We start from the raw sequence: 27,088 nt of genomic DNA, 5'->3' as shown, positions 1-27,088 counted from the left end.
TGCTACTTAGATGGGAGTCATCAAGAACTACATTTTTCATAATAGACCTTGATTGTGGTATCTTTTTAATGTATTTTAATCAATTTTCATATTTTTCCACACTTTTGTGAAATATATTTTCTAAGTCCCTTACATTTCTCATGATATATAAAAATATATCTTTTCTTACCTAATAATTTCTTGCCGCCTGCTTCTGGTATATAGAGATGCAATTGATTTTTGGATATTGATCACAAATGCAGTACCTCTGCTGAACTCAATTATAGATTCAACTATTTGACCTTAAATTTTTCTTATTGTTTATTTTTTTTATGTAGACAAATATATTGTGTGAAATAATGGCAGTTCTGTTTCTTGCTTTCCCCTCTTCATGCATCTTATTTATTTTTGTTTTCTTTTTCTGCTGGCAAGGACCTCTGGGACAGAGCTGAGATTGTGGCCAGAGCAGCAGACTTGTTTCACTCCTGGTTTGAAAGGGGGTGCTTCCAAAATCCACCACTAAATAGACCATCAACTTTAGGAAACACTGCTTAAGGCAGTGTCTTCCACAGTGTGCTATGTATGATCTTATGTGGGACATTCTTTAATGGACTGGAGTACCTGTTACCTGACTGGGTGTGCGACATGGTCTGCAAATAAATTTCAAGTTCATTCATTCAGAGCAGAATCACTGGAGACAATGTTTCAAGAAAAAATAGCAACCAGAAGATGAGGCTTTTGAGTCATTCTCTGCCATCTGAGAGAAGAGGGTCTCTGGGCAGATGGAGGTCACGAATTTCATTGCCCATTATTTACTGTTACTATTATGTTCTATGTATGGCAAGGGATCTTGCCCTATTTTTTATAGTGACAAATCAATTTTATAGTGATACAAAGTTTCTTTTAAAGTTGAATTTATTAAGTAATGTCAATTTGAAGAAAAGATTAAATTCATATTGTACAGGTGGTACTAACAGTACAGCAGATGGGGCAAAAATCCACAAAGTTGTTTGCAAATGGCAAGGATGGTCAGATTTGTGCTATTGCAAACATATTATGGAAGATCTGGAAAGATCCAGAGGGTGACGGATGGGGGAGAGAAGTGCCTATCGAGCCAGCATCTCTGTTTCTGGACTAAAGGGAAGTCCAATGACATCTTGCCTTGCTATGATCTCATCCCTGAACAGAGCTTTCCTAACACGGGTAACTTGTGTCGTTGTCACACCAAGTAGCAGGCAACAGTCTTTTCAAAGGCAGGGTCTCCTTTACATTGCCATCATGCCACATTCTGGTAGGAAACATTTGAATTTTTATGGCTTTCCTGCAGTAACAAATTTTCCTCCAACTGTCAGGATTTGCTTCATGCCGAGGAAAGCAAGCAGCTTTCATTTTCCTCTTACGAAAGGGAATAGGTAGAAATAATATACTGCTATTCAGCCAGCTGAACCTGACCTGACTCCCTTTATTCGTAGGGAAATGCAGGATTCACAGAGAGGACATTTTCACTGAGGTAAATAAGCCCTCTCAACTGATGAGCACTATTATACTAATAGCAAAGGAAACAAAGGCCAGAAGATGGGGGGCATTAAGTAGAAAGGCAAACAGAAAAATAGCAGACAAAATCCAGCATACGGACAAAGCAGCCTCTGCAACGTTGAAAAAATAGGGGAAAATCCTTTAAGCGAAAATTGCATGCAATTTTTTGGCCTCAATTAGCCTTTTCCACAAAGAGCGCTTTTTTCTACAAAGAGTCCATTAAGTAGCAAATGAAATTACATTGGTCTTCAGTTGCCATGGCATTGGCTTTCCCTCTAATGGACTTCTCCGGTCCCTAGTTTAATGTTAGCCTGACTCACTTTCCTTGTCTGTGTGCTGTCTCAATTCCCTCTGTCCAGCCACAAAGTGATGTATGTGACTTCTCCTCAAAGTGCCTACAACATAATCCAAGAGAGAAAAATCCATCCCTCAGCTATGCCCTGAGAGATGGAGAGGGTGAAACTGACCAACAACTGCATTTCATTCATTAACCATGAATGTAGCAGTGTCCATTTATCCGATAGCAGTAGTTCCCATCCATGCACTCAGGGCTCCGGGAGCCATTCCCAGATCAGTCTGAGACCAGACCGCTGAGTACTTCCTAGGTGCCAAGCACTGTCCAGGGGCCTAAGACATAAAAAATGCAAAGGAAAGAATGCAAGATGCTTGCCGTTTCTAGAGTTTCCGGAGTAGGAGACCTACTTCAAGCTCCTACTTTTTCCTTCTCTCTATTTCTCCATCCATAAAATGGGTGAAAATTTCCCCGTTTATCTGATCCACCATTTGTTTTGATTTTTTTAATTTGTTTTGATTTTGATAAATTTGCAAGGCACCACACTTTAAAACAAAACAAAACAAAAAACTCCAAAACACGTGTTATCCTAGAAATGAGAATCTAAAATAATAAATTTGCTTTTTTTGAAGTTGCTTAGCTAGAGCTAAGCATTAGCTCCAATATCAGGTTTGACTCTGATAATTTGGATGTTCTTTTCTGATATGTGTAGTCATATATTTTTAGAAAAATAAGTTGATGCAGTTTATACTCTCCTATACACTTCTTTTAAAAATTGTTCCATTTCAATGAGCATTTTTTACAACACAATTTTTAATGTCTATATGGCATGGAGGTAATATCACTCTCAGAGCAAAAATGAATCAGGCACTGTTTTGTGACTCTAAGTATATTTAAAATGAAAAATACCAATGTACATATTTTTAGTTGTATATTTTGAATGTATTCCTTAACCAGCCAAAGCTTCTGATGCAAAAACATAAAATAAAACACAGTATGACTACACCATTTTGAAGACTCATAGAATGAGGAGAAAATCTCTTAATTTCTGTTCTACTACAGATTGCACACACAACTCTGTTACATAATAAATGTCATCTTTCTTTCTCAACAGTTATCTCTTTGACTCAATGTATAATCTTGTTTGGAAGTAATATCCAGAGTTTGAATTGGAGACCCTACATAAATGAGAGTGCATATGAGTCAAAAGGTGCAGAATTAGTCCTAAATCCTACATGCAGAACTTCCAAGTTACAGAAGTTTTCCAGCTTTTGACACTGCCCTCCAGACTGTACCCAGTCACATCCCATCAAGGGTGTGTGAGAGTATATGCTTATGTTTGCGAGCATATGTATTGTCATCCTTTGTATCTCTGTTAATGTAATAAATAACAACAAAAGCCCCCGTCATTTTACTTAACATTTTACTGATTACCAGGGCAGGTGATCATCATGTTATCTTTATTTGTTGTTTATATACTTTTTTTTTAAATCTGAAATACCAACATCTATTCTTGGTCTTTGTTCTCTCTTTCTCTCTTGTTAATCTCCTTACCTTAATTTTTAAGATTTCTTTCCATGTTAAGGATATAAAGAGGGCCTTTATCCATATAGTCTCAAATATTTTTTCCAGTTTTATGACAGCCTTTTTATTTTATGATCTGTTTGCCACACTTGCACATTGAATATTTTTGCTTTCTCTAATTCATCTTTCTTTTCTTTATGGCTTTGGCCTTTGATGCTATGGATCTAAGAGTAAGTTTATCTTTAATGGACTTCCATTCTTCCTCGTTGATTGTTATTAGCCTAATTCATTAGTGGTAGCCTACAGGGAGCCTTGCTTGGTTTCTCCCTACCTCTTTACTCCTTCTCATCTCTGGGTAGTCTCCCTATGTCAATAGGGATAAAGGAGACAGGCAATAAGCAAGTCCTCTGGGAGTGAGTTTCCCTCTGATTATGCTTCTGAGGAGTGAAAGGCTTAGCAGCTCTCTCTCAGTCTATGGTTGATAAAGTCACATTAAAAGGCAGAAATACAAAAAAAAAAAAAAAAAGAAAGAAAGAAAAGAAAGGAAGAAAAGGCAGAAATACTAAAAGTCAATAATTAGACTTTTGAAACTATATATTTCAAATATAGTTTCTTAACTTGCTAACAATTTTATTTTTTAAAACATTTTATTTATGTATTTGAGAGAAAGAGTGAGCAGAGGAAGAGGTAGAGGGAATGGGAGAGATAGGGTGAGAGGGAGAAGCAAACTCCTCCCTCCTGAGCAGGGAGCCTGAGGTGGGGTTCAATCCCCCAGACCCTGGGATCACTACTGGAGCTGCAGGCAGATGCTTAACTGACTGAGCCACCCAGGTGCCTCAACTTTCTAACAATTTTAAAAATAAGAAGCTTAAAAGTTTAAATTAATGAGTTAAAATAAAATTAAACTAACAACTAAACCTAAAAACCATAAATGTGTAAGTAAATGTGAACGGTGGTGATGGCCACATCCCATAGGTGGCTATGCCTGGACTGACACCTGCCCTTCTCCGTGTGTCTCTGGGCTAGACCTTTCCCCCCAAGGCAGGCAAGAAGGAGAAAAAGCTGGCCTGATTTTTTTCCCCTTGACTTCTCACAGGTTGAGGAGACCATGGCATCTTTAAGCTTGTTCTCCCAATCTTCCCCCATGACCTTTCCATACCTTTGCATTCATCAAAATTTCCACCTTTCTCCTCTTGTTTTTGGCTGATGACTTTGCCTCATACATTATTGAGGGAGAAAGGCTATCAGATGTGAACTCCCTCATCTTACCACTGCCACATCTATAAACACTCTGGCATTTTAAGGCCATCCTTTACTTTGGCCCATCTGTTAAAAATGAGGATGTATGGGCAGTCCGGGTGGCTCAGCGGTTTAGCACCGCCTTCAGCCCAGGGTGTGATCCCAGGGACCAGGAATCGGGTCCCAAGTCAGGCTCCCTGCATGGAACCTGCTTCTCCCTCTGCCTGTGTCTCTGCCTGTCTCTCTCTCTCTGTGTCTCTCATTAATAAATAAATTAAAAACCTTTAAAAAAAAGGTGAGGGTGTATCTCACAGTCTCTAGAATTCATGCATCTCAGCCTCTCATATTTGAACCTTTTAGTTATCCCGTCTTGTGCATTTTCAATGGTTTGAAATCATAAATTATAATTGTTATAATATTATAATTATTATAAATCATTCCCTTTAGCATGCAAATATTTCCTTTTATTTCCAAGTACAGAGTACTCTCCTATGCCTCTAACCCCCTTCAGAAATCATGCTACTCATATGCTTACATGTGTAGCCAGACTTTTTTGACAGTTATGTAGCATCCCTAGTTTTTAACCTCCCACTCACACCTTATACCATTCTAATCTGACTTCTACACCCACCATTTTCCCCAAACTGCTTTTGTCAGTGATAACTCTGTCACTTAAGCTAATGAATATCTAATTAAATCTCTCAGTAGCTATTGATACAGCCGACCACCTCCTCCTACTTGAACCTGTCTCTTTCTCAGTCCCTATGATGCCAAAAATGCTCTTGGGCTTTCTCTCACTTCACTTGCCAATCCATTTCACTCTCCTTGGCCCCTCTCCATCCTGCTAACATCTAAATGTAAGAATTTATCAGGGCTTGGTCCTATCTTCTCTTTTCTCTCTCCACACTCTTTATCCAAGTGATTTCATTGATTTCCTTGGCTTCAAATACCATCTATAGGCCAACAATTCCTAAAGTCACAGCTTTAGTCCAGAGCTCTCTTCTGCAATCCATACATTTATGTCAAGGGCAGCTTTGACTTACTCACTTTGAGGTCTCAAAGAGATCTGAAACACTTCTTATGTTTAAAACTGATCTGGGGAAACTCACTCTGGTTTTGAAACTTAATATAAGGTTCCAGGAATCAAGTTAGTAGAACTTTAGCAAAAACAAAAACAAAAACAAAAACAAAACTATATATATATATTTATATTTATATGTATCAGTGGATCCATACATATCTGGCCATTTGATTTTTGACAAAAATACGAAGGCAACTCACTAGTGAAAAAATGGTCTTTTTAATAAATGATGTTGAAGCAATTGGATATGTAAGATAATTTATCCATGTATAAAAAATATGAACCTCAAACTGTACCTTGTACCATATATAAAAATTAACTCAAAATGAGTCAAAGACCAAAAAGTAAGACCTAAAATTATGAGACCTCTAGAAGGACACATAGGAGAAAATCTTTGTTCCTGCGGTTAGTCAAAGATTTCTTAGGTAGGACACACAAAGCATAAACCATAAGAGGTAAAAATTGATAAATTAAATTTGTTATAATTAAATACTTCTACTCTTCTAAAGGTAGGAAGAATGAAAAGTCAAAAGATGAATAAAAATATTTGCAAATCATATTTCTGACAAAGGGCTGGTATCCAGAATATGAAAAGAGCTCTTACAAATCAATAATAAGAAAAAAAAAACTCCTTTTTTAAAAGAAGGAGCAAAAGATATGAACAGATATTTCACCAAAGTAAATACACAGCTGGCAAATAAATACATGAAAACATACTCAACATCCTTGGTCACTAGGGGAATCTTAATTAAAATCATTATGAGATACTACTATATACCTATTAAAATAGCTAAAATAAATTTTTCTTTTAATCTAACATTACCAATTTCTGGCAAGGATGGAGAGCAACTGAACTCATATATTGTCGGTTAGAATGCAAAATGTACAGCTAGTTTGAAAAACAGTTTAGCAATTTCTTGTAAATTTACCATACAACCCATCATCCTACTCTTGGGTATCTACCCAAGAGAAATGAGAACATTTCCACATAAGAATATGTATGCAAATGTTTATAACAACTTTTTTACAAAATTCCCAGAAACTAGAAACAATCCAAATATCCCTCGACTAGAGAGCAGCTTAATTGTGTTACATCTATATAAGGAATACTACTTGGCAATCAAAGATCTGATATACAGATAAGTGCAACCACCGCATGGATAAATCTCAAATGCATTATGCTAAGTAGGAAAAAACAGACCCAAGAGGCTACATATTATATAATTTAATTTGTATGACATTCTGAAAAAGACAAAATTATAGGGACAGAAGACAGATCAGTGGTTGTTGGAGATGGGGGGTAAAGTGATGGGATTAACTATAAAGGGGATCAGGGAACTTTTGAAATGACTGTGGTAATGATTGATTTCGTGACTAGGTGTTTTTATCAAAAATACTGAATTTTACTGTGGGTGAATTATACCTCTATAAACTGACTTTTAAAAAAATTAATTTCTTGCTGACACATTGTGTTTTGGCAACAGACAGGCATACAGAAAAAAATTAATTTCTTAAGATTTATTTATTTGAGAGAGACATAAAGAGAGTGAGCACAGGGCAGGGGGTGAGGGACAGGTGCAGAGAGAGCATGAGACAAGCAGACTCCCGTTGAGCGGGAGATGCCACAGGGCTCCTTATCCCAGGACTGAGATCATGAGCTGAGCCAAAATCAAGAGTCAGACCTTTAACTGGCTGAGCCAGCCAAGTGCCCCTAAAAGCTAATTTAATGATCTTTTCCACATACGTGCTTCTTTCTCAACTCCCTCCATCTTAAAAAATGGCATCACGGGGCACCTGGATGGCTCAGTCAGTTAAACATGGAACTCCTGGTTTCCGCTCAGGCCCTGCTCTCAGGGTGGTGACGTAGACCCCACATCTGGCTCAATGCTCAGCACCGAGTCTGCTTAAAACCTCTCTCCTTCTCCCTCTGCCCCTCCCCTCTGTGCGCTCTCTCTCTTTTTTTCTCTCAAATAAATAAATCTTTTTAAAAAGTGGCATCACTCTCCACACACTTTTCTAAAGCCAGAAACCTGGCAATGATACTTGAAAATCTCTTTTCCTTCTCCACTCATCCAGCTATAATCCATCTCCAAATGTCATTAACTCAGCTTCCAAAATATACTGTAAACCCATCTTCTAATCTTCCTATTCAAGTTTGGCCCTTCATGCAAATCACCATCCTTTCTCACCCACACTGTTGCAATAGCTTTGCTGCTGGTCTCCCTGCTTCCATTCCTGGCCTCCTCCAACCCTATTTCTGCATAACTTCAGAATAATGATTTTAAGTGAAAATTAATCCATGTCATTGCTTTGCTTAAAACTTTTCTGTGGCTCCATTTCTAAACCCCATGCCTTGGCCCACAGCAAGATGTATATGACCTAACACATTCAATGTCATCTTGTGGCACTCCCCTATACCCTCTTATCCCTCCCAACCACCCCACACCCATGATACTCTGACCACACTAGCCTTCTTCCATGTGTTGAATAGTCCAATTTTTTGCTCCCTTAGAGAGTTTGCACAAGCTATTCTCTACACCTAGACTCCTCTTCCCCTTGGTGCTTTTGTTAATGGCTAGCTCCCCCTCATTCATAAAGTTTCAGCTTTACACGTCATATGTTTAGAGAAGTCTTTATATATTTTACAATAGTTCACTCCTGATATTCTCTTTCATAACACTGTTTTGCTCCTTTGTCAATTTATGATATATTTATGAATTTATTTTGCTAGTATTTATCTCCCCTACTAGAATATAGCTTCTTGAGGACAGAAACTATTTTTTTCAGTTACTTAGCACATTAACTGACACATTCTAAGAGCTAAATAAGTATTTGTTAAATAAATGTGTAAACTAATGAGCCCCATACAATGAAAATAATAACGATTCCAATGTGGTCATCGCTGAATTTACCGGACCAACACTTTTATTTATATCATTATATAAATATACATATACTTACATGTTTTTAGGATCCCCTAATGAGACCTACCAATGGGACTACATTGGTAGACTACATTACGTAAAGCAAGTAAAGATCCCCAAGTTTCAAAACTATGAATATGCAAGTAGATGACAACGTCGGCCACCCCGAAAGTCTTACCTCTCCAAACCAATTGCTTGGCACAGAGAATGGAGCTAGGAGTTGTACAGAAGTGTAAGGCTGTGTGTCCACTTAGGGAGTAGCAATTGAGCTTTGCTCCATGGTCACAGAGGATCTTAACACAATCCAAGTTGGCCATTTCACAAGCCACATGAAGAGGGGTTTTCCCATTGGGTCTACAGTTGATTGTAGCATTGTGGTCCAGCAGCACCAGAAGACATTCCACATGACCAAACAAGACAGACAGGTGCAGGCCTGTTGCCCAGGAAGACTTTAATTTATAACTAGGCAACCAATAACCTGAACAAGAAAAGGAAAAAGTTTAATTTCTTGGCCTAGGATTTTTCTGTTTTGTCAGAATTTTTACAAACTTTTACTTTGGTCACATTTATAAACTTGGGGAGGGGGTAGTGATTCACAAATTATGAACTAGTAACTGATGAGTCTGCCAAATGTTTAGTGTGATAGCATACTTGGATATATTTGAGTGGGACAGGCACTCTTGAGTCCCTCGTTTCTAGTGTTCTTTATTATCTTGTCTTTTTATTTACTTTATCTTCCTGGCCCTTGAAGGTATTTGAATTTGAGAGCTTCATTTATGTGATTACATTTTATTTTACATGCTGAGTTCCATGAGACTCTTACTGTTTTAACACCCAACCATTGTTTTGAATGATTCTGAAGCTGTTAATTACAAGATTACACTTTTTATTCCATCACAATTCTCTTTCCCTATAGTTGTTGTTGTTGTAAATCTGAAGTATGAAGGTACTTGATGTCTTTAAAAAATTTGTCATGCCAAGATTTCATTTGCCTGCCTATTGGTTTTTACAATACCTCTTACCAAAGAAGAATTTAAGGAAACTCAGAAATTTTACACAATACAAGATTTTTTTTTTAGTGATCTAGAAAACAAAGGCAAAGGAAAAAAAATATGGTTGGAAAATAAAAAGTGGTCAAGGGTAAGATAGGTACACAAAATATAAACCATTTACCGTACACTAGAACTGCATTGCAAATTTGCCTTTGAACTTCCTAGCAGCCAAAATAAATAGGAAAACATGATGTATTGCACAATTAACTATGCCCACAAGCTATACACAAATTAATTGCTCAGGAGAAGCTTAGCTGTTCCTAGAACTGAAATCTTAGATAAATTTTTCCCATTAGTTGTTTGAAATATTCTCTCTCTCCCCATCTCTCCCTCACATGTCTCACAAGCTATAACAATCATAACTTTGTAAAAATTCTTTCAGTGTCAATACCTATAGCCATGGCATTAAGCTCACTATGAGTGGGTAATGGAAAATAGGTTCAGGAAGATAAGATTTTGACGGCCAGATGGAGATGTAGAGATAACTCAACAACTTAGAAGAGATATATATTAAATATTATCTGAAATATATAAAAATATATTTTAATGTGGGTAAGTCAGAAGTTTGCTTTTAAGTTATAAAATTCCACTATACAAGTACAAGGTAAGTGGAATATGGTTTCATGGTAATTTATTTGAGAAAAGACCCAGGGATTTGAGTTGATAGAATTCTCAAAAGGAGCCAATAGTGGGATGGAGCTGCCAAAAAACTAATACAATCTTCAGCTACATTAATAAAAGTGCACTGCCCAAAACAAGAGGGGTAAAAGTTGTATTCTTTACTGATTAGATGAGGTCAGAATAAATCTAGAATATTTTGATACTTCTGGGCACCCATGACGAGCATCTGGAGGGCACTCGAAAGATGATGACCACATTAAAAGTGGGCCTGGTAATCAGGTATTAAAATCATCTCATGTAAGTGAGAAATATTACACACATGCAACTCCTGGGAATTTATCCTACAAGTATAATCAGTCATGTGTGAAATGCTCTATAAGGGCCACTGTATTGCACAACTAGCAAGAACACCATCTGCACTGAATCCTTTGTGAGGAGTATAAAGTTCTCAGGAGTTATAATAACCTGGCCTGTGGACAAGAGCATGCACTACACTACGGCACCATTCTTAATGGGTAACGATTGGAAACAATCTCAATCTTCATCAATAGGAGACTTTTAAAAAATTAATGCTGTATCCATTCAATCGAGTACTATACAGCTATTATAAAGAAGAGGGCAGTTCTTTGTCCACTGATAGGGGGAAAAAATCTCAAGATGTATTACTTTTTTAAAAAGTTTTTATTTATTCATGAGAGACAGAGAGAGCGAGAAAGGCAGAGGGAGAAGCAGGCTCCACGCAGGGAGCCCGATGTGGGACTCGATCCCAGGACTCCAGGATCACGCCCGGGCTGAAGGCAGGCGCTAAACCGCTGAGCCATCCAGGGATCCCCCGCAAGATATATTACTAAGCAAGAAAAGCAGGGGCAGGCTGATCAGAGTGCATAGTATGCTCTCATATGTGAAAATATTTATTTTCCTCAAACAAGAAGCTGGTTACAGCTGGTTACAGTTCTCCCAAGAACTGGGAGCTAGGAGACAAGGTCCTTGGTGTCTCTTTTGAGCTTTGAAATTCAGTACCTTGTGCATGTGTAACTATTTGTGAAAATAAGTAAAATTAAAATAAACTATTATTCGCCTGTTCAGAGGGGGGAAAGATGATTTAGCTTAAAAGGCCATATTACAGGGTTGTACACAATGCTGATTAATCCTGAGGTCATCAGGACGCCTGGGTGGCTCAGCAGTTGAGTGCCTGCCTTCAGCCTAGGGTGTGATCCTGGAGTCCCGGGATTGAGTCCCACATCAGGTTCCCTGCATGGAGCCTGCTTCTCTCTCTACCTATGTCTCTGCCTCTCTCTGTGTGTGTCTCTCATGAATAAATAAATAAAATCTTTTTAAAAAATCCTGAGGAAATGAATGAACCCAACCTGAAGTTTGGTTTTCTGTAGCTCACTCCCCAGCTACACACACACACACTCGCACATACACATGTACACACGCATGTTCACATACTCTAATCCCCTTTCCTTTCCATTCAGAATTCTAGGGCTGTTCAACTTTTCCATCACTCTCGGCTCTGCCCTTATCCACATCGCCTCTTTAAAAAGAAATCCAAAGTTTTTTTTAATATAAATTTATTTTTTATTTGTGTTCAATTTGCCAACCTACAGAATAACACCCAGTGCTCATCCCGTCAAGTGCCCCCCCTCAGTGCCCGTCACCCATTCACCCCCACCCCCCACCCTCCTCCCCTTCCACCACCCCTAGTTCGTTTCCCAGAGTTAGGAGTCTTCATGTTCTGTCTCCCTTTCTGATATTTCCTACCCATTTCTTCTCCCTTCCCTTCTATTCCCTTTCACTATTATTTATATTCCCCAAATGAACGAGACCATATGTTTGTCCTTCTCCGATTGACTTATTTCACTCAGCATAATACCCTCCAGTTCCATCAAAAAGAAATCCAAAGTTAATTCACACTAAAGTCTAATGAACTGAGGATTTTTTTTTTTGAAGTGTGACCTTCTTAAGACGATCCGAATTTATGTAGGAATCTGTATTCAACTAATAGAACTAAGTGCTAAAACAGTAATTGGAGATTCCAGGCATTGAGGACGGAAGGTATCTGTTGATATGGACTTTTCTCTGGCAGAAACAAATAGTATCACAGACACTCTAGGCTATGGAATTTCAACCCTTTGCCTATAGTGTGTGTGTGTGTGTGTGTGTGTGTGTGTGTAGGTGTGCATGCACCTGTGCATTTAAGCATCTAGGCTTAACACTACATGCATGTCTACCCATTTATACATTTCTATTTAGCTATGTACATTGAATCTCTGTTCTGAGCAGAGTTTTCAAGCTACGTGGTACACAACTTGCTTTTGATAATGAATGAATCACATTAACACCAATACTTAATCAGTCATTTTAATGCTCAAATTTCCTCAACAAGCAATTTGCAAAGCCAGTCTCTTCTAACTGTCTTGGAAAGAAGCTGGTTCCAGATCTGGAAACTGGAGTATGTTTTGCCTGCTGATTAGCAGCAAAGATTTGGCAGCTCTGTGCACCAACTGATTGGAAACTCAAGCCTGCTTCTGCAATGGGAAGAAAAATGATCTAAGAAAGGAAGCAGTAGAGAGCTGATTAAGAAAATACCATTTTGATGTAAAATCAAAGAAAACGCAGAATGCTAGCGCTGGAGGGAAGATTATCCAGTCCAAGCCTTTCATTTTCCAGATGAGAAAACTGCCACTTTTTCAGCCTGCTAGAGCCATAAGTCGCCCGCCTCAGTCCAAACTAATGGACTCAGGATATCTGCAGTGCAGGGCTTCCATCTGTCTTTGTCTTTGTGGAAGCAGAATAGGCTTTAGTGCCAAGCCTGCTTCACAAATCAACAGGAAGGAAAGCAGATACTGAATTCATCTGTAATATGCCACATCTCTGATATGGAAATGCATTTGCTTGTGGATGTTTTCTCTTCTTCCTAAATTCCCAGTAGCACCTAGAGAGAGAATCTATCCTGCCATTTCATTCCACGAATGAGTGGTCCTCAGTCTCTCAGGGCCCTGCCTCAGCCTTCCTTTGGTCATAATCATTAACCAGTAAGCCAGCCTCGGGGACAGCCTGGTCCTAGGATTCAGCTGACCCCCTGAATGAACCGGTGCCTACAACTCACCCCTCCTAGATGGAAATGTGCGTAGGTGGTTGGCAACAAGACACCTTCGCTGCTGCTCCAAGAAGCTGAACAGAGAAATAGGAAGGCGACAGACTCTCAGATACGGATCAGGGCCCACTGAAGTGTATCTTGAGGCTGGGTTGCAGAACTTTTTGGTGCCAGTGGTGGTGGTGGTGGTGGTGGTGTGTGTGCTCGGGCAGGAGAAGGGACATTGATTCTGGGTAATTCAACCCCAGGCATAACAGGGAAACCCTCTATAGAGAACGGAGCAGCCCCTAGCAAGGAGGCTATGGCCAGACCCACCTCGTCTACTCACACCTTAAAATGAGGCTACAGCCATAGATCTCTTTGTACCACGTGTGGAAAGGAGCAAGCATGTCCTTTCCACCACACCTACCCACTCTGGGGACCAAACCCGAGGTAGAGCCATCTTCAGAAACCACAGTGAGGCAGCACCTATGAACATTCTGGTGTTAATATCGAGATGCCAAGACATCAGAGTTTGTCCTCTAAAATATAATCACCAATAGGCACAGCATAACAGAGCTACAGTGAACAATCAGGCATATTTATTCTGTACACTCTTCCTTCTTTCCAGGGCAGGATTGTCCCAGGGCTTCAGAACCTCAAATGTGATTAATTCTTAGCATTTGTTTTTCAAAGAGCCCCCTTCCACTCACCTCTGCAGATGCCAGGCTGCCCTCTGCATGCTCAGATGGGCACGAAGGCCAGGGGTAGTGGACCATGGGAACGCAGCCCCCGAGGGGAGAGTGAGGAAGCCTCTGCCTCCCACTGCTGTCAGCCACTCACACTGCCCTGCTACCTCCAGGTCTGCAGTCCGAGGGGAGCATGGCTCAGAGAGCTCTGCTTCAGCAAGGAGTTTAACTAGGAAGAGAGGAGACTACCGATCCTCTTCTAGGCAAAAATCCCCAGAGACTCTACAATACAGGCCATGCCCATGTGCATTTATAGTATCTACAGTTACTTTTCACCTTCCCCCAGGCCATGACACATAATCTGTTTATATAATTTCCCCCTTCATAACATCATAGATTATCAGCATGCAGGAGATTTAGAGAGGGTCTTGACAAAGTCTTTACTTTGCCAAAAAGAATAAGATTAAGTAGCATAAAGTGCTCACACCTGTGTAACTGGTACTGACAGATTAACTCAAACTCTGGTCTCCCCAAATCCTTAAACAGCCATGGGAGATCTGCTGACTGCCTGCATTTCACTTCCAAACCAGCAGCACTTGTAGGCAAAAGTTCTAAAAGGTTTTGAGAAGTTTTACCCCAACAAAGATACTCAGAGTATTTATGTGTGTGTGTGTGTGTGTGTGTGTGTGTGTGTGTGTTTAATTAATTCTGAAACCAAAGTGATCTGCCTGGATAGCTGAGTAGAAAGTCCTCCGCTCAGGAAATATGGTAAAGAGAAGTGTTCGGGCCATCTTTTGGAAGAGGGATTGATTCTGCTCCGTGGTTGGAGGGATGTACACATCTCTGGTAAACTTTCAGCTAAGCCTGGGCTCTGCAACAGTTATCAGCTATAATGTTGTCTGAGTCCAAAGAACCCCACACATGAGAAGCCTCTGTTATTACAGCCAAAGGTTACACACACTGCTCGTGGCTGGATTAGCAGACATTTGCTCTGCCTGTGTCCATGTATTTACACAGTCCTGAAGGATTATAGACTAAAGCACAATACTTGGCTATCTTTTAATAGCTAATATTTTCAGGATAAATCTCAGAGCTCCCCCAGGAGAGGGGGGGGTGGAAGTCAGCCTGAAATGCAAAATTTAAAGGGAAAAAGTTTGAGCAACCAGGAAGGGCAAAGAACTTCAGGATGGAAATAGAACAGCAGGAGAGCGGATTTCTGGCAAAGAGGAAAATGAGGTGACAAGGAGATTATTCATTAAGACAGTGGAAATAAGAGCTTTCAAGATATAAGGACGGCACTTGTTACTTAGTAGAGTACCTGCCAGAAAGTTTTCCTGTGAAATCATTCATTGGTTACTTTAATTAAAAATATGACTACTAACCAAAGAACCTGCTGCTCTAGGCCATAACCGAAGTACTTATAGTTCCTTGCACTGATTAATAAAAGGACTCTGATTAACCTTGCTGACTCGGGAATTTCATACCCAAGAGAGAAGTATGTTGTTTGGACACTATCATTAATGTGCCCAGGCTCCCACAACCAAAAGAGAATCAAAATCTATAGCTGGAAAAACCGTTGGAAACAACTTTATGGATGTTCACATTTCCAGGATAGAGATCACTAGTGAGAACCAACATGAAAGCTTTGGGGTTTCTTACAGATCCTATGTTCACCCCGGATGCCGTTCATTTGGCTCACAGTAAACTTCCTATTAACAATCCTTGACTTCGCAACTACTTAATGCATGTGGCAGTTAAAAAGCTGTTTGTGTATTTAACTTTTCTTCACATCTTTCCCATTTTAAAGCAGTCATCTGGTAGATGGAATTTTGCTTGCTCGTTTTGCTTTAGAGACACATGTCCTTGCTGTCCTCCAGGAGTTATCCCAAATGCCAACCAGCATGTTTTTGATGCTTGCTTTACAAAGTGTGAGACAGGCTTTTTTTTTTTTTTCCAATTAATAAAACATGATATTATCCGAAGATTTGGTAGTGAAGTTTAACATAGCTTCAAAAGATAAAGTAAGAGCTGTCTAGCTTTAAGAATCATTATTAGGGGCTAGCCTGGGTGGCTCAGCAGTTCAGTGCCGCCTTCAGCCCAGGAGACCCGGGATCGAGTCCCGCATCGGGCTCTGTGCATGGAGCCTGCTTCTCTTTCTGCCTGTGTCTCTGCCTCTCTCTCTCTCTCTCTCTCTCTCTCTCTCTCTGTGTGTGTGTGTGTGTGTGTCTCATGAATAAATAAATGACATTTTTTTAAAAAAAAAATCATTATTAGGTGCCGGGGCTGGTTAGGACACACAGCTTGAACCTGAGTTCTGGAATTCAGCCCTCTGCAACAGGGGTAAGAGAAGATATTCAGTGGGATGAAGAAGCAGAAGTGAATTTCCAGATGCTTTGCTCTGCCTTCCTCACAAAATTCACATTTTACGTTTGCTTACATTATTGTGCCAATTGGATTGTGGCTTTGAGGAAGCAATGTTTAGATCCCAGGTTGATTTCCTTGCCGACAGAGTTCTGAATTGTCTTCCAAAAATTATACACTGATAAACTGACTTGTATACTAACTTAGACATACCATATTCAGGGGAAAAAAAATGTGGTCACTTTCTGAAATTCTATGAAAAATACTATATGTCCTAAAAGAAGTAAAAATGGCTTGAGATTAATTACATCCCTGTTGATCTTCTGCAGGACAATGAAATGTTGAATATAGATTATATTAGTAATCATACAAGCAAATTTAAAGGTAGCATTCTATCTTTTATATGTATTAAACATTGTCTTGCTTAATAAGCCACAAAATAACTAAAACCTGAAGTCCTCACACTTTAAAAGTAAACAGGTAATGCTTCTGTCTCCTCATCTGAATTCTGGTTATATAGGTTTGTCTATGTTATGAAAATTAATCATGCTGTACACATGATCTGTATGCTTTACTGTGTGGAGCCTTTCAAAGGCACTTTAAAAAAATAAAAAACTAGTACATAGCAATCCAATAGCATTCAATGTCCAAAAAGTCCCCTATGATTTAATAAAGTCTCACAAAGTTTAATTCAGCCACATACCCTCTAAAGCCACCCAGAAAATTCCTCAGAATTATTCAGAAAGGAACTAACCCTAACTAATTAACCAGTGTAGCTTGCTCAGCTCTACACTGTTCCCTGGGAATTCCTTTGTGACTTAAGAAATTGATATAACCACTTAGGTCAACTTTGCTTGGCTAGCAACTAGGATTCTATTTATCACTTCTATTTCTGACTGAAATATTAAAAGGTTTGATAATTAGGCTGGAAGACATGTGAAAATGTGAAAAAAAATGAGGAAGCTTTGAAGAAAGATGAGGCTTTCATCTGGGCTGAAGATTGAAGACATAGAGTCTTATACCTGTATTCATATTAAACAGAGAGTACGTGCATTTCTTTCTATACATACAAGCAGGTGCGCACACACAAACACACAATTCCCATATGAGCCCTGAAAATATGACCACAAATCCTATTATTTCTGTGCATACGTTCACCTGGCATGTATAAGAATGGAGTTCTACTTTTCCTTTCCCAGAGGGTGTAATTTTCTCTTTCCCTAGTTGAAAGTCACATCCCACAGTCCTAACACTATGAAAACGCCCATTAGTGTGAATGAATATTTAGCTCTATGAAGACCATAGGAATTGGCTCATATTGACAGAAAGGATTAAAAATGCATATTCTTCTGCTTCAGGTGTGATGACCCCACTGGAAGCAGGAGAAACAGCACCCTTAGTCTCCGGAGCCTGCCCTAAAACTTCCTTTCTCACAACCTCAAAACCTCGGGCGATCCACAGTTTGACATGTCTGGGAGATGGAAAAAGGCAGTCTTTACAACTCAGAGTCAAATAAATTGCATTGACTTGGACCTAAGTTATTTTCATTGACATAAACATAAGCTTAAAAAACACCTTAAAAATGTATTTAGCATTCAGACAGTCTTTCACTGAACAAATCCCTAAGGTGAAAGTAGTCTTATATATAGTATATGCTTTCTCTTTTTAACTGAGCCCCATCAACTACTTTATAAAAAACAAACCTCTTCATTATCTTCCAGTCAAAACAGCAATGCCAATTTATGATAAAACCCTCCAGGAAAAATCATAAACACAGTAACTGGCCTCCACTGTTCTATCCTTCCTTCAGAACTAACAACCAGAGTACAGAAAATGAATGCGGAAATGTATACCATTAACATTAGTCTCTGAAAACTGATGGTGCTGATGATTTATATGTGAATGGAAAGTACTTTCAACATGAAAAAAGAATTGCGCGCGCTCTCTCTCTCTCTCCAAATGCTGTACACGAGACCTTATCATCTATTTTGTTTAAACAGAAATGATGTTGAACATGGTGTTTGTTTGTAGTCTGCTCACCAGATGGCCTCGCTACTCAAGTTCCCCGTTAACTAGCTGATTTGGGAAAATCAGAATCTGCGCACTTGTCATTTATTTCTGATTTCCTGAGAGTGGGTTCCAGAAAATCCCTTGATAAAAAAAAAAAATCCAGTTCTCATTTTTGTTGCCCTTACTTCTTTAAAAGGCTGACATTTTGTATTTAGGATATCAACAATTTTGAACTATTACTATAGTCAAGGACAAAAAAGTTAACTTTTTTTGGTTTTTCTGGTTTTGGCTTTTTGCCTGAACCGAAAGTTCATTAACATGATGAGGACCATCACGGTGCTTCAAGGCAGAGCTTTACCCATTCATTAACCCTCCAAATGGGGGCAAAAATCCTCTTTTTCATCCAGATAGGTACAGAGATGATATACCTTTAAGTGGCTGCGTGAGCAGAAAGTTAGCAGCCTGCCCCCAAGGCAATCACACTTTCTGGATGAGATCTAAGCAGTAATCTAGAGATGTTTTCTTTATTGTATGTCATTTTAGACAGAAGAAAAGTTAGAAATAAAAGCAAAATTCACTAATTAAATATGATTGTCCAGGATTTCACATTCCGGGCACAAGGAAAGAGAAGGAAGAGAAAAGAAAAGACAGAAAGAAATACAAATATATGCCACCCATGATGCCGTCTAGCTAAAAAGAGAGAAAAAATCAAATTAGAAATATCTCAAAAATACATACTTAAACCACAAGAGCTACAGGTTGAGAGTGGGTGACCAACACTGTGCATTACAAGTAACCCATTTTCTATGTATTTTATAATTACACCTATAATTTTTACCTTGTTTATAAGATGCCAAAACCATATTCTCATCTTCAACTTCAAACACTGTGTCCACATCTATTTGCCTTTGGATTAAAATGGCCTTCAATTTTCCGAAGTCATTTGACTTTAGAGCCTCAAGGAAATTTTTCTTAACTAACTTGGCAGCTGCAGATTTAGTAATAGGGGTAGCGGTGCCTTCTTCCATCCTTCCTTTCCCTCTGGAAGCTTTGTTGTGATTTATCAGGAGAGCGGCACCAAGCAAACAGGCACATGCTGGAGAGCCCACAAACTGTCGGCTAATTTTATCCCAAAGTTATGCTGATCCGTTCTATTTATATAGGGATCATTTCAAACTTCAAAATATCCTTCTTGGCTGTCACAGCTTTTTCAGGTCTTTTAAACTGGTTCTATACTAACTGATTCATTGAATAATACATCGTGTCAGTATCAAGGAAGACCCTTGCGACACATTTTGGAGAATGCAATGTCAGTATTATTTCTTATATGATCAAAGCAATAGCGTAAGATTTAAAAGCTCTTAATGCTTTCCTCCCCCTCCCCAGTAAAAACATCTGGTGCCCAACTGGAGATCCAGCGTCCTGCTCTGATTAAAGATAGCCAAAAATGAAAATTTGTTACAGTTGCTGATACATGTGCTTCCGAAAGCCTATAATAATTTTGTAACATAAGCCGGCAAAATCAAGCAGAGTTGTACACATTGAAAAACAAACAGAAGGTTTTCAAATAACCTAGACTTGAAGAATTTCAATGTCGTGAAAGAAAGCAAGGTAGGGTATGGTGGCAGGACTGTTTTAGGAAAAAAGAGACAAAACAGCCAAGTGCAATCAGAGAATGAACTTTATTTAACAATGTATTTAAAAACAGTTAGAAAAGACTATATATCAGGGTAATTGTGGAAATATGATACCGACTAGGTATTACTTCATAATATGGAAGTACCGTTAATGTATTACATGGTACAGGGATTATGATTATGTAGAAACATATTTTTAAGTGATACACTGAGAGAATTGTCATGATGTCTAAAACTTCTTTTCAAATAGTTCAGAAATGGAAAAATAAATGTGTATGTATATGCATACATGTATGTGCATGTGTAAGTGTGCATGTACATGTGTGTATGGGTAAACAGAGGCAGAGAAAGGAAGCAAATGTGGCAAAGAATTGAAAGTTGGCAAATCCAAATGAAGGATCTTTGGCTGTCCATTTCTTTCAGCTTTTCTATAAGTTTGGCTGTCCATATTCTTTCAGCTTTTCTATAAGTTTGAAAATTTTCCAAATAAAAAGAGAAATAATAAAACTTTAAATTTATAAATCATTAAAAATTAGAAAAATGATGACAGTCAGTATTAATTTAAATGCAGTGAAATCACATATAGTGTTGACAAGAGTCAAAACTGGTGCAAACTTTTTTGCAGAATAATTAGCAATATGAGTTTAAAAACACATAAAATGAAATAGTATTTGATTCTTAGAATTTACTTAAGGATGCAAACATGGACACATATTATAGCACAATTTTTAAATTTATTTCACTGATGCACAACCTAAATACAAGAAAGTGGAAAGTGACAAATCATAAGTATACAACTCATTGAATTTTTACAAAGTGAACACCCCATGTAACTGGCCTCAGATTAAGCCACAGATTAGTCCATGTGGGCTTACAACATTTTTTGTGTCTCCTTCCAATCGAAACACTCAACCTGACCCTCATGACAACCCTTGTCTTGACTTCTAATACTATAGGTTCAGTTTACTCATTTTTTAATGTTTAAATTTTTTGTTAATGTTCTTAATTGTTAAATCTTCAAGCTTAAAATAGTATAAAATATTTGACCTGAAAAGAAGGATGGATAAATGAGTAAAAATGTATGTGTGGGTAATTACATTGTTAATAACAGAAAAGATCTTGGAAGCAATCTAAATGACCAACAGTAGAAAATTTGATAAATTATGACATATTCATTTAATAGAATACTCTTCATTCATTATGGTTAGGTAGCTACACACTTAATAAAAATGACCATGAGGGGCGCATGAGTGGCTCAGTCAGTTAAGTGTCTGCCTTTGGCTCAGGTCATGATCTCAGGGCCGTGGAATTGAACTCTGCATCAAGCTCTCTGTTCAGTGGAGAGTCTGCTTCTCTCTCTCCCTCTGTGTGCTCTTGCTCTCTCTCTCTCTCAAGTAAATGAATAAAATCTTTAAAAATAATAATAAGAGTGACCCTGGATGGCTCAGTGGTTGAGCGTCTGCCTTCGGCTCAGGGTGTAATCCCAGGATCCCGGGATCCAGTCCTACATCAGGTTCCCTGCAAGGAGCCTGCTTCTCCCTCTGCCTGTGTCTCTGCCTCTCTCTCTGTGTCTCTCATGAATAAATTTAAAAAAAATGTCTGTTAGATCAATAATTTATAAATTAGTATGTGCAGTGTAAATATATTTTAAAATATCTATATTTATATAATGTACAAATATGTACTTGTATATATTATATAATTTGTATAATTATATATACTTGCATAATTTGTATATATTTATATAATATACAAAAGTATAAATACATGTACTATGCACACATGGGAAAAAGTCTATAAATACCTATTTCCAAATATCAGCTTTTATTTCTTAGTGGTAAGATTACATTTGATTTTTTCTCGATCTCTTTCTTAATTCCTGAATTCATCTACAATAAGTATATGTTACATTTATGATAAAAAGGTATTTCTGTATATGCATAACATATTAATAAGTTGTTAACTCAGAATAACTATGGAATTATAGGTTCCAGTAAGTAAAGAACTGAATTATTCTTATGTCCTTGGTGCCTAGCATGAATGAATAAATAAATAATAAATGAGTAAAGAATTATTCATTGATTATTTACAAGGTCCTTAGCATGGTGCTTGGTGGCAAATAAGACACCACTGTTCCTTCCACCTGAGTAACTCAACTAGAAATGTGGCATTTATTGATATTATTGATATGTTTTGCTCCTTTCTGACACACCTAAGGGGAAAAAAAACATTCTCAGTAGAGGAAACAAAGAGATCCAAGATTTTTGCATTATTGGAGGATAATTTTTGCTAGAAAAGTCCACCAAAAAGGAATCTATGTAAAATGAAGTCCAAGTTTCACAAAAAGGGAAGAAAGCTCATTTTAAATTCATCTTAAAAAATAGAAGCAGGGGGATCCCTGGGTGGCGCAGTGGTTTAGCGCCTGCCTTTGGCCCAGGGCGTGATCCTGGAGACCCGGGATCGAGTCCCACGTCGGGCTCCCGGTGCATGGAGCCTGCTTCTCCCTCTGTCTGTGTCTCTGCCTCTCTCTCTCTCTATGTGTGACTATCATAAATAATAATAAAAAAATTTTAAAAAAATAGAAGCAGGGATCCCTGGGTGGCGCAGCGGTTTGGCGCCTGCCTTTGGCCCAAGGTGCAATCCTGGAGACCGCAGATCGAATCCCACGTCGGGCTCCCAGTGCATGGAGCCTGCTTCTCCCTCTGCCTGTGTCTCTGCCTCTCTCTCTGTGTGTGTGACTATCATAAATAAATAAAAATTAAAAAACATAGAAGCAAAAATTGCGGGGAACATTTTTTTTTTACCTAATATTTAACAACATTTAAGTTGACAGGAGCTATGTATAATTTATAGGACCACAAAACAAATTGTTTACTATTTTCTGGGTAAGATCATTTTCTGATCCAATTTCATAATAAAGTAAAGCAATATCCTTTGCCTTTGGAGTGACTCTTGTCAAACTAACATAAAAAAGATGATATTTACAAAAGTCTTCAAGAGCTTCATCAGTTTTGCCCAGGGCTTCATTTCATCATTTGATATTCCAATGACCTTCAAACTCAGTGACTGCAATTCCCTCCAAAACACTTCAAATCCATATTTTAAATCTGTTCTTACTCAATCATTAACAGAAATAACTCTGTCAAATCCTCATTAGAAAATGGTTTTATAAAAAAGAAAGAAAGAAAGAAGAAAGAAGGAAAGAAAGAAAGAAAGAAAGAAAGAAAGAAAGAAAGAAAGAGAAAATGGTTTTGTATGTGACATGGGTAGTTCTCTTACATCTTCATCAACTTCATGAAATCTTACTTCATTTACAAAATTGACAATTTCACTTTGCCACAGACATCAGGTAATCAGTCAGAGTGAGGTACAGATTCCAGAGTCAAGGATTTGAGTTTTCCACCTTGTGACCTTAGGGACTGAGATAATGGACAATCAGTGGATAGGCCCCATAATTCTTAATGGTAACAAAGTTTTAAATCTAACCCTCTATTCCAAATTTTATATTATTCTACTTTCAAGAATATATAATGAGTTAAAGGGAAAGGGCAGCAAATACCAGTGAATATGGAAAAGAAAATACGAGATAATACTTAATTCTCACATCCTGGTTCACAAAACAATCCATTCCATTATTGGAAAAAATTGGAGTCAGTGCTTTCTTTGTTGAGCCAAAATTGCCTATCCAGAATTTTTTTCCATTGGGTCTAATTATGAACACGCAATCATACATTTATCCCATTCTCATCCTTAATGAATTTCTAATATTTGAAAATTGCATTTTTATATCCCATCAGTCATTGTTTCCCTTGACTAGTATCAACTGTTCCTTATTTGGGGTAGTTTTCAGAATTCTCTTGCCCTGCCCGTTCTCTTCTGGATCCTCTCTAGTTTATTGGTGAATGCTCCTCTTAAATTTGGAGGCTTAAAATGGAACATACTAAGCCTAGTGGGAGCTGAAAACTAGGGGACATTCTGCTTTTGTTGAAATTGATTCCTACGAGGCACTTTGCAAGTCTTGCCTCATGTTATAGTTGTAATGTCTTCAACAGATACTTATCGAGCACCTACCATGTGCCAAATACTTATCCTGAGCACTGGCACTACAGCAGTGAACAAAACTGAAAAAAATCCCTGCTCTATAGGACTTAGCATTGTTAATAGATTTAAGTAGAAATGGAAGTCCCCAGACCTCTCCAACCTGTACACCAGGATTTGTCACAAAGCTGCAAATTCACTAAATTTCATAGAGAAACAATGTAGTTTGTTGATATTTGGCTAATTGATCTGATCCTCCCTTTACAGGCTCTTCACCTTAGTGGCAAAGGGAAGGACAACTTCATTTTAGTCCAACTTAATATGTTTAGTCCGATTCAAATCTTTAGCAATCTCTTTAGGTAAATGCTCAGTTACTATGGATAAAATTCTCTATCTTTGAGAGTTCTGACTTTCTTTCTAAGATGGTTTCTGGAAACATGGGATATGTAGGAACATATTCATGTGTAGGAAAAATATTCAAAATACTTATATTTAACGACCAGTATCAATTAAAAGAGACTTTGGCCATAAATAATCAGTATGACCAGACTAGTGTATACCAGATGAATATCAGTCAGAGGTAGGAGGGCTGCTTATATGATCTCATGGGAGGAGGAAGAGACCTCAGATGGATTCATTCATTGTCCTGGAAACCCTCCTTGATCTCCATGACAGAGTGGCAGAGTGGCTATTCTAAATTATTCCTGACTATATTCAGATTTCTGGCTCCCACCATTGGAGCACATGATCTTGGTCATTTGTCTCCAAATTTAATGTCTTCAAACACTGCAGCCTTTTGGCTATGTTAATGCAGTGTATACAGAGGAAACTCCAGGTCCTTTCTCCCCGCACACTGTCACTCCCTCGCACTTTATGAGGAATCCGCAGCTTCACCTAGCCTCTTTCTTGTCATCTTTTAGGGCCAGAATGGACAGAGACCTAAGCTGAAGGCTGGAATTCTCCAAGGGGTCGACATTCCTCCGGACACTGGCCACTAATCTCTGTGTCCTTAGACCCTCTTAGGGATATCTGGTTGCTTCTAGGTCCTCACCACTGCTCTGCCTGTGGTTCAACCCTGGAAGCACATAGTAAGTGTGTGAAGAGGATAAGAATATGGCATCTAATCCCTCAATCAACCTGTACTTCCTCTCCCTTAAGATGTCCAGTCTTGCTGGCTAGAAAGGTCCAGTCATGGACATTTTGCTTCCTCTTTAACTTTTCCTTTTTCCCCCTAGCAAGCTTGACCTCCCTCCATAGGTGGAAAAGTTGTTACCTTTGCATTGTGGAGGAAATTCCATGATCCTGGATTCTTTGGTCATGGTCCTCGATATACAAAAGGAGGAGATAAAGTGATCCAGAAAAATCCTTATTTTTCTTAATGCCTGGTTTTTAAGACTATTGTCTTTCTAAAAGTCAGCACTGGGATTTAAATTTGATCGATGGCCAATTTGTCCTAGGCTATTCCATACTTTCTTTCCTTGGGTTGACAAACTTCAAGACTTGGCCTTAAAAGCTACAAGGAACATTTTAAAATAAATAAAAAGCATTGATTTAATATTTGGGAACAAATTTACAATGTTAACCTAAAGAATGAACTTTATTTTTTTCCACAGGAGCTGTTTCAGAATAATCTCTTGGCCATAAAAATAAATAAATCTAAACTTGGTAGAATAATTTGAGAAGACAGAGCAAATTTCCATGAAGAAATGTATAAAACTGAGAAAGTTACCTGTATTGTGATGTTAAAAAAAAAAAAAAAGTCAATCATTGGCCAATTTACTTGAGCAGCAGAGAATAAAACCAAGAGATAATCACTTGCACTTACAAAACAAATAGCAGTTTAATTAAATTGCCCATCAAAGTCATTCTAACATATATGAAGAAGGAGACCAGTGCTAATAAAACAGATTTGAGACCTGCCTATATTATCCACAGCACCACTTCAAGCCACCATCTCTCTAAATCTCAGGAGACTAAATTGCACAGTGGTCATGTTTCATGTTGTCCATCCAGGCCTGTCAGAAATCCCTGTCTCCTCTGCTCTTAAAAATGTAAACTCTTCAACCTGGAAGATGAGTTTTTTATTAGTGTTTCATGACATGCCCAGGACAGTGTCCTCTGCCCTTGGAACAAAATGAAGAACTCTGTGACAAGGCAATGATATTGTGGCAAGTGGCCCATAAGACCCTCTCATACTCTTTGGGGACCTACAGGGGAGGCAGTGATCACAGAAGCCTGGCTACTTGTTTTCTTGATGCCTGTGTACAACACAATATGGCCACTTGGAGATCCTTTCTGAAACACGAATGGTTTCTTGTTCCTTTATGGCATTTAAACATGAATTTGATGCTACTAAGCATTACCTATCAAATGCAGTCACAGAGAAGAAATTTGAGGACAGGACTTCTAAAATATACTTACAGAAACTGAAATTTCTACGAAAACAGATCCCCACTGGGCATCCCTGACTTTCCCAGGCAAGTGAATTAGGATGTCCTTGCCATCAACTCACAGAAATGGTTGATTGGGTGATGTGACATCGCTTTATTCTTAATTGTTATCCTTGAGACTACCATGCATCATCTTATTCATTACATGTTATCTTGTTTTGTTGGCTATTTTTCACCTCTGTTAGTGTGAATGCTTTATATAAAGAGCTTTTGGGTGTAGGAGACACCAACAAATGGAACTGACTTAAATGGTAATAAAGAAGGTTTATTTGTTCACATAATGGGCAATTCTAGCTGTGGCATGGGTTTTAGGAGAGCCCTGATCCAGGGGTCTGCATGGTCGACAAGACTCTTCCAAGTTGGTGGTTTATGTTAGTAGCATAATTATAACTGTTATTGTTATATCTAGATTACAGATTATGAAAATCAAGAACCAAAGACTGGAAGTGAATTATTCAAGGTCAAATGGCAAATAAGTCACAGATCCAAGACTCAAGCCCCCATCCTGAGACTCCAAAACCAAAGAGGATATAGAGCTAAGGCTTTTTCAACAGTTTCATTTAGGTTAATAACAGA

The 27,088-nt window shown here is 38.3% G+C and overlaps 1 protein-coding gene across 3 annotated transcripts in view; it reads right to left on the bottom strand.

Moving 5' to 3' along the window:
- ASB4 (ankyrin repeat and SOCS box containing 4) overlaps positions 1 to 27,088 on the bottom strand; it is an 88,053-nt gene that overhangs the window by 39,965 nt on the left and 21,000 nt on the right. For 2 of the 3 annotated variants that reach the window (XM_041727978.1, XM_041727979.1), the window contains exon 3: positions 8,754 to 9,053. In XM_041727978.1, the coding sequence (XP_041583912.1) occupies positions 8,754 to 9,053 (300 nt within the window). Of the gene's footprint in view, positions 1 to 8,753; positions 9,054 to 19,225; positions 19,479 to 27,088 lie in introns of those variants that run through there. The other variant, XM_041727977.1, reaches the window with a different exon arrangement.

The sequence above is a fragment of the Vulpes lagopus genome, chromosome 13 (assembly GCF_018345385.1).
Source record: "Vulpes lagopus strain Blue_001 chromosome 13, ASM1834538v1, whole genome shotgun sequence".
Classification (NCBI taxonomy): Eukaryota; Metazoa; Chordata; class Mammalia; order Carnivora; family Canidae; genus Vulpes; species Vulpes lagopus.
The sequence above is the reverse complement of the archived record's forward strand: the minus strand, read 5'-3'. Positions and strand labels throughout refer to the sequence as shown.